This window comes from Oncorhynchus kisutch, linkage group LG6 (genome assembly GCF_002021735.2).
Source record: "Oncorhynchus kisutch isolate 150728-3 linkage group LG6, Okis_V2, whole genome shotgun sequence".
NCBI lineage: Eukaryota > Metazoa > Chordata > Actinopteri > Salmoniformes > Salmonidae > Oncorhynchus > Oncorhynchus kisutch.
This window is the reverse complement of record NC_034179.2, coordinates 70,809,252-70,816,943: the sequence shown is the minus strand read 5'-3', so window position 1 is coordinate 70,816,943 and position 7,692 is coordinate 70,809,252. Positions and strand designations below refer to the sequence as shown.

Here is a 7,692-nt window from a genome sequence, read left to right as displayed (position 1 = left end):
AAGGCTGTCTGGAGGATATTGTGTCCTTTGAAATCTGTTATCATGAGATTTTGGTTCATTGTGCTGACATTTGGGATTTTTCAAAACTTTCTCCTCCTCTTTTCTCCTCATTTTTGTTCAATGGCAGCTAACCATCAAGTTAGATGTACCTCTATATATTGTGCCCAGTATTAGTTAGATAAATGCTCCCTAACGTTCTGTTGTACAGTAGAGCAGTGTGAGTCATTACCTTGGACAGACTCTAGGTGGCAGTCTTTGAAAGCAGATAAAGATGGCTCTCAGCACTTCACAGTAATATAGAGCACTGGGAAAACACAATAAATTGGTAACGTTAGTTCAGACCATGGAATGTTTTAGCAGATGAAGGTGCATTATTATCTTGCCAGCATTATGTTTAACACCAGACACAGGAGAATGTTCAGCTCTAATCAAATGCTTCTCTTCAAATCAAAGAGTAAAAGTACAGGAAATCAGCAGGAACTAGCTGACTACCAAGTGACTGCTGTGATACTGGCTTATGTGTATGTTGTTGTGCTTGGCTGTTTTTGAGGAAATATACTAGATGCCAAGCTTACTATTGTATGAGTCTATACACATGCACGCACGCACGCACACACACACACACACACACACACACACACACACACACACACACACACACACACACACACACACACACACACACACACACACACACACACACACGAATGCAGTCATGCACGCACACACACACACACACACACACACACACACACACACACACACACACACACACACACACACACACACACACACACAAGCGAACAGACTCACGAATGCAGTCATGCACACACACACACACGCACACAAAACACAATCACATACAACACAATACATGAAAGCATGCTTAAGTATATGCAGGTGTATGAGTGAATACATGTGGGAGATTGAAAGAGGGAGAATGTGAAAGGAGTGAGGGAGTTTATCCCCTTTCAAAGATGTAACGGACAAAAAGCCCTGCTTTGCGTGCGGTGTGGCCCCATCTGTTATAGGCGGCTGTGCCTGTCTCTGTTTCAATGCACCACTCAACAACGCTTCTGAGATTGAGCCTAAATAGAGCTAGTTTATGCTTCTATATTATGTAAATGCTACAGCGGGAAGAGAAACCTTTGATCAGGGCCTCTTTGTGGCGGTAACCAGTTAACGCAGCTTAAGCGAAATGAATCTACCGCGTGGGGGAAACAGAGTTAGAAATGCAGAGTTGGATTTGTAAATGGATTTGCTGTTAGAAACGCAATAACATCTGGCTGGGATGTGATTTAAGAGCTTCTGCAGCATTCACTCCCAGCAGTACCCTCATTTTCACAAGGTTAATGATTGCATCCCTCCAATCGTAGCAGTACTATTTGCATAATAAGTGTGTACTCCATGTGTGTAAGTCACTCCCATTGTGGGACTGGTGTGGTATTGTTGATAGTCTGAAATACCCATGCCTCAGCCTATAGGGCTCGGGAATTAGAATTAGACTGTAAGTAGAAGTGATAAGGGTTTCTTCTCTGTGTTGGTATTTAGTGAATGATAGCTGTTAGGGGGAAGAGACTTCCTATTCACTGGCTGTCATCTCCTCCGTCAGGCCCTCGAAGCAGTCGGCAGGCCTACTGTTCCTCTGAAGAGCCTTTCAAATGCTACATTTGCTTTCAATAGAGGTTTAATATTGACATGGTTGTGCTTCTCAAGGGTTACTATAATGCAAACTGTGCATTATGCCTTGACACATTTTAGGAAAACATTCTGTGGTGGAATAGGGTGTGCCTGGCATGGCCCTTGACTCACTACAACTCTGGGAGTCACTCATCTTGCTACAAATACACTATAGCATAGCTGATCACAGGTACCCTCTACAGACTAAGCCCTGTTTAAGCAGGGGGGGGGGAGGTTCTACTAAGCTACAGTATATGGAATTGTTTTAAGAAGGTCACACCAAGGATAATTGCCTACAGAATTTTAAGTCCCCTTGAAGTATAAAAAAAATATATGAAAAAATGATTTGATGAAAATGTAATATGGCCTTACATACTGCACATAGCCAGTGGTGCAAAGTAAAACATGCTTTAAAGTACTACTTATGGCGTTTTTTGGGGTATCTGTACTTTACTTTACTATTTATATTTTTGGCAACTTTTTCTTTTACTTCACTACATTCCTAAAGAAAATAATGTACTTTTTACCTGACACCAAAAAGTACTTGTTACATTTAGACAGGCAAACATATATGTGGCTTAACCAACAGTAACTTAACAATTGTATTTGCATATTTACAGATGGCATACAAGTTTGTTATTAAGGCACATAAAAGTTGACATGTTCCAGAAGGCATTTCTGCACACATACGCCTAGTTTCCTGAATCGGGTCACAAATGGTCCAATTCACACCTTTTTCAAGAGAATGTCCCTGGTCATCCCTACTGCCTCTGATCTGGCAGACTCACTAAACACAAGTGCTTTGTTAGTAAATTATGTCTGAGTGTTGGAGTGTGCCCCTGGCTGTCCGTCAATAAATAAACAAGAAAATTGTTTGTTTAAAATAAGGAATTTGAAATTATTTATACTTTTACTTTCGATACTTAAGTACATTTGAGAAATTCCATGTACGAACACTTTAATACTTTTACTCTAGTATTTTACTGGATGACCTACTTTTACTTAAGTAATTTTCTATTAAGGTATCTTTACTTTTACTAAAGTATGACAATGGAGTACTTTTTCCACCACTGCACATAACCTGCATGGTATGCAATGCATAATGTTATTCAGAAGTTGAAGACTTCATATCAGTATTAGCTATCCATTAAAGGCCAGAATAATTTTCCTTCATGGGCAGTGTTGCATAATATTTCCAGGCTCAATCAATAGAGAAACTCATCATACACAAATAGCTTTAGCAAAACAACAACATTTATTCCAAAGACTATTATTGCCATAAGTAGATACAGACAGAGACAGCTCCTGGCCATGTGTTGTTAAGAGAGCTATGCACCCTCGTCCTCCGGTGAGTCATTGTTTGATTTACATTTCTAGAGAAGATGCCAGTTGACAGAGGATGCTACTGAGAGATGAACAGTGACTTCTACAGAAAAGAGCAGATATCGCTTCTGCCTGGATTCATAAACAAACTAAACTGTGATCTTGAGCAGATTTACTGAAAGGTCATGTCTGGAAATTCAGACATGTCAGCAACAAAACATACAAACAGTAGCAGTACGGCAGAATAGTAATATCTATTGGTGGATGGATTGGTTAGAGAGGTAGAACACAGCAGAGGTATACTGTAGTGCTGGTGGAGAGGGTGGAGGCTGGAGGTTCCCCTTAGTGGGCCTGCTGGCTGGGAGTGAACAGCTTGTCCCATACCTCCACCTTCATGATGGCCCTGCCCATGGGGGACATGGTGGCCTTGATGTCCAGGTAGTTCCCTTCATAGCTGATCCCTGAGCCATTGGCTTCTTCTCTTATGAAACCTTTCTGGTTCTTTTCATAGTACATCTCTTTATACAGTGACTCATCACAAGCTCGGCCCTTGTTGAAGATGCCCACAGCGAACCAGTTTTTGTAGATGTTGTAGTCCCAGGGCACACCGAACATGAGGGCCACCGTCTCGATGTAGTCGTTCCGGGACCTCTCAAAGAGGTCATAGGTCAGAACGCCATAGCTGCCCGTTGCCTTGGCGCTTGATTTGCTGAATGTGCAGACTTCGGTCTTTAGGGGCCGCACTGTGGGCTGGGGAGGGTTGTAGGTATCCCCACTCTCCAGGAATACCCTAGTGAGGACACACGCACAACGTTACGCTTTCAACATTTCTTTGACAATAACAATAGTTTGGTAAGGTGTGTACTCACTTTGGGTTTATGAGACAGTAGTTGTTTGTGAGATTGTTGATCTCAATGGTGACATTCCTCTTGCTGCTCAGGTTAGCTACCACGGCCTCGGCTGACTCTGCCATTTTGGAGTGGTTCTGATATGTACCTCTTTATTTCTATAATACAGAGACTAGCAGGGTTAAAGCCTTTCAGTTAGACTGCTGTGCAGAAATACATTTGTGGTTGACCCCCTGGAATGCCAAGGGGGGGATCTGTATTCATATCTGATCCAATTCCATCCAAAAACGTACTGTAGAATACAGTTACTGTACGTGTCCCTCTGAAACCCTTCACTCTTTGTTACGACATGCCTTGCTCGGTGTCAAGAGGTTTTTCTCAAATACAGTAGAGAACTTTTCAAATTTCAAAAGCAATGTCTCCATGACACGCACAGGTTTTAAACAGTCAGTTTAGAATGGGAGATGTGAGAAAAAACCTGAGAACTTGTGTGTAATAAGGAATATTTCAAAGCTGTTCTCAACAATAACAAGATGGCTGCTCACTCTGCTCGGCTCATTAGGAAACTTGGCTCTTTACATATTACATTACTAAGTAACGGTGCAATAAGCAGTTTAGAGAGGAGAAACCTAGAGAAAATCATTTCCACTTTCATTTGCAGGGAAACGGACACAAATCAAACGGATGTCTCACATGTAAACTGTACTAATAGATTCACATATGCCCAATAATGAATCTATAAATTGTCATCATATCAATGGTTACCGTGGGAGAACCAAATGGAAAGAAGATTTGTGTTAAAAAGTATCATGGGAAGGGATCAAATGTAGGTGGAATACTGGCACCCTTACAACTCCTACAGTATATAACCTCTAGTTCTACTTATTTCAGTAATACTCATAGTGGTCATGAATAGAAGTAACATCTTACCTGTAAAAGTAATAGGAGTAACATCTTACCTGTAAAAGTAATAGGGGTAATATCTTACCTGTAAAAGTAATAGGAGTAACATCTTACCTGTAAAAGTAATAGGAGTAATATCTTACCTGTAAAAGTAATAGGAGTAATATCTTACCTGTAAAAGACTTCTCTCAGCGTGTTCTCTCAGCTCTATAGTTTAGTAAAAATGCACCTGAAAGGAGGGACCTTTTTTTCAATCCAGGAAACAGTTTCACTACTCTGTCAAACACTCTCAGAACACCCCCCACAACATTATGTTGTCTAGCTCTGTGGGAACGAGTCCGTACCACACCCTAATCTGGGTTTGGAGTTGGCAGACCAGAACAATAGATGGTTCCAGGTGGATAAAGGCCCATTATGTAAGCAGGGAGCAGTCACTCTGCAGTATACTCCGTTTCTCATGATAGATTATGTGTGACTGCATGCTTGACTGACTTGGAGGAATTGGGTGATTCATTGCAATGGCATTGTGCAATAGAGGCACTGAAAAAGCTGAACAAGTAAATACATGCACCCCTGAAGCTACGGTCATCTCTTATATGCTGCAGTTCTACAGGACGTTGGACAAGGCAAGAGACCAAGAACCATATGAACCCTGACAGGATTATGATCAATTCTGAGCCAATAGTCACTGAATCACATTGGATTATTGTATTATGGCTAGTATAACGTCTCTTTATGATTCATTGAAAACGGACAGTTCTAGGAATCTGAATTCAATGTATAACCTTTTATTCTTAATGGTAAATATTAATGATACATGAAACGGTTCAATAGATCGGGTGTGTAAGTACATGTTAATCAAGGTTATCACTAAAACATCTTACACCAATTCATTGTTAAACGTTTTATTAAAACAAACATGTACAGGTGCAGAAAAAGACACAGAATCAAATATCGTGAACAATTAGACAGTAATATCTTCCAGTTGAGAAAGATTTATTCATTGGATAACATTAACCACCTACGTTGGTTGATTCATTCATTCTTATATTTAGTACGTGATTATGTATCAATATAAACTTGTTCCCTGCTGTGAGTTGGAAAAATGGCTCAGCTACCAGCTTGTCTTATTAGTGCCCCATTTTATCATAGAGCTCCACCTTAATGATGGACTTCCCTACATTGGACATGGTGGCCCTCAGGTCTACGTGTTGGGCCTTGTACTCCACCCCTGACCCACTGGCCTCTGATCGGACAAACTTGCTGAAGTCCTTCTCCTTGTACATGTGGTTGTACAGTTGCTTGTCGCAGGCGCGTGCCACCTCGAAGACGCCCACCCCTAGCCAGTTCTTGTAGAAGTTGTAGTCGTAGGGCACGGAGAACATGATGGCCATGCGTTCTGAGCACACGCGGCTCTGCATGTGGAAAAGGTCGTAGGTCAGGACCCCCACGGCGCCCGTGGCTGTGTCGTCATCCTTGGTGAAGGAACACACCTCTGTCTTGGTGGTGCGGACGGTGGGCTGGGGTGGGTGGTAGCAGAAACCACTGGACATGTACACCCTGGGGGGTAGTAATGGGAATGGGGTGTCATTAAAGTTCAAATTAATTATCTGAACATTCACGTTGCTGATAAAATGCTAAACTTACAACTGGACTTAAAGTTGTGTGAAAATACACTTTTTAACTTTTAGGATCACTGTCTCTCTACTTTTAGTCATTTCACTCTTCCTTTCTTCCTGTCCAGCCACTCTGTGCTGATGGATGGAGTGTGAGTGCTGCTATGGATTCGTAAGCAACACAGAGTGAGCCAGCGTGCAGTGTGCAATGAGCCACGTTGTGTCACTTCATGATGGATAGGTGGATGTACGCAAAGCCACGTTACACATGAAAACCACCCATCCAAGAGAAGCCTGCCATAAAATAGATTTACTCTGAGGAATTCCACCGAAAAGTAACATACAAATAACAATCTGGGGATGGTCAGCTGGTTTGTTATTTGGTTAAGTCATTTCATTTCCATAGTGGTATACTGTATGTAATGTAAGGAGATTAGACTATTGAACACCAACATACTTGGGGTTGATGAGACAGTAACCGGTGGTGACATTGGTGAGCTCTATAGTACAGTTCCTGTTGGTGGTTAGAGTGGCTGAAACGGCCTCTGCGTTCTCTGGCATCTTGGCTGGTCTGAGCGAGTTAGAGGGGGAAAAAGCTGTATAGTGGTATTTAGATGTGTGGAAACAGAGTACGTCTGGAGTGTAAAGATAATGACAGCTGAAGACATAATATTTCTCTCATGAGAGTAGCTTTGCCAACACAATCAAAATAACATTCATAAAAAATCTCTTTAATCTTCCCTTCAAACTCAAACCTCAGAACAGGTTTGCAGGCAGATGCATGTTTCTAAAAATCTAGGCAAGGTAGCAAACAAACCGTTCTGATCCCAATGCATCACTTGCTAAATATTGTAGCAGGCAGAAGAAGTGAATTATGATGAAGACAATGTAAAGATATTCACCTTCTAAGTTCAGAAAACTCCAGTTGTGTCAGGCAGAGTATAGTAGATTCGTGTTTCCCCAGACTGGTGGAGGAGAGGAGGAATTGGCTGAAGTCACGCCTACTCCGATTACACTTTTGCGTGTTCGTGCACAAACACAGGTGTGGCACGGAACACAGAAAACAAGGCATACTTTTGAACGAGAGCAGCCAAAAAACAAACGAAAAACAGGAAATACTGCATACCAATGTAATAGTTTAGACTTTTCCTGTATTTATTGGTGTTATGCTGGCTGCTGCCAGTTCTATTACATCAAATACTATGGGAGAAGATATTTTAGATTGAAAAGTAAGGGATTTGTGCCAATGAGAGTGTTGTAACAAATGCTATCCATACAGCCAGCTCTAAAATACTCATAGAACATTCCATAGTACTGTGTTT

General features: G+C 41.5%; 2 protein-coding genes across 5 annotated transcripts; both read right to left on the bottom strand.

Annotated features, from left to right (window-relative positions):
- Nucleotides 1–2,912: 2,912 nt before the first annotated feature.
- Nucleotides 2,913–5,227, bottom strand: LOC109892244 (DELTA-stichotoxin-Hcr4a). 3 transcript variants are annotated; one of them, XM_020484685.2, is made up of 3 exons: nt 4,927–5,227; nt 3,873–4,009; nt 2,913–3,793 (listed from the first exon to the last, which is right to left on the bottom strand). In XM_020484685.2, exons 2-3 carry the CDS (start codon nt 3,974–3,976, stop codon nt 3,346–3,348), a joined length of 552 nt encoding a protein of 183 aa, XP_020340274.2. In that variant the 5' UTR covers nt 3,977–4,009; nt 4,927–5,227; the 3' UTR covers nt 2,913–3,345. The 3 variants fall into 3 exon arrangements, with proteins under 3 accessions (XP_020340274.2, XP_020340276.2, XP_031683194.1); XM_020484687.2 differs by having other exon boundaries at nt 4,898–4,998; XM_031827334.1 differs by lacking the exon at nt 4,927–5,227 and adding an exon at nt 4,782–4,805.
- A 293-nt stretch (nt 5,228–5,520) lies between these two features.
- On the bottom strand, nt 5,521–7,457 carry LOC109892243 (bryoporin). Of its 2 annotated transcripts, none has more exons than XM_020484684.2 (3): nt 7,273–7,457; nt 6,828–6,941; nt 5,521–6,314 (listed from the first exon to the last, which is right to left on the bottom strand). In XM_020484684.2, the coding sequence occupies exons 1-3, from the start codon at nt 7,440–7,442 to the stop codon at nt 5,885–5,887; spliced, it is 714 nt and encodes a 237-aa protein (XP_020340273.2). In that variant the 5' UTR covers nt 7,443–7,457; the 3' UTR covers nt 5,521–5,884. The 2 variants fall into 2 exon arrangements, with proteins under 2 accessions (XP_020340273.2, XP_020340272.1); XM_020484683.2 differs by having other exon boundaries at nt 6,828–6,966; nt 7,273–7,388.
- Between the last annotated feature and the right edge of the window lie 235 nt (nt 7,458–7,692).

Excerpts from the sequence above, each read along its gene's own strand:
- LOC109892243 (XM_020484684.2), bottom strand. The coding sequence starts at position 7,442 with ATGCCTTGTTTTCTGTGTTCCGTGCCACACCTGTGTTTGTGCACGAAC. Across the intron at positions 6,942-7,272 it reads GAGTTTTCTGAACTTAGAAG|ACCAGCCAAGATGCCAGAGA; the intron begins GTGAATATCTTT and ends TAACTCGCTCAG. Across the intron at positions 6,315-6,827 it reads TACTGTCTCATCAACCCCAA|GGTGTACATGTCCAGTGGTT; the intron begins GTATGTTGGTGT and ends ACTACCCCCCAG.
- LOC109892244 (XM_020484685.2), bottom strand. The coding sequence starts at position 3,976 with ATGGCAGAGTCAGCCGAGGCCGTGGTAGCTAACCTGAGCAGCAAGAGG. Across the intron at positions 3,794-3,872 it reads TACTGTCTCATAAACCCAAA|GGTATTCCTGGAGAGTGGGG; the intron begins GTGAGTACACAC and ends TGTCCTCACTAG.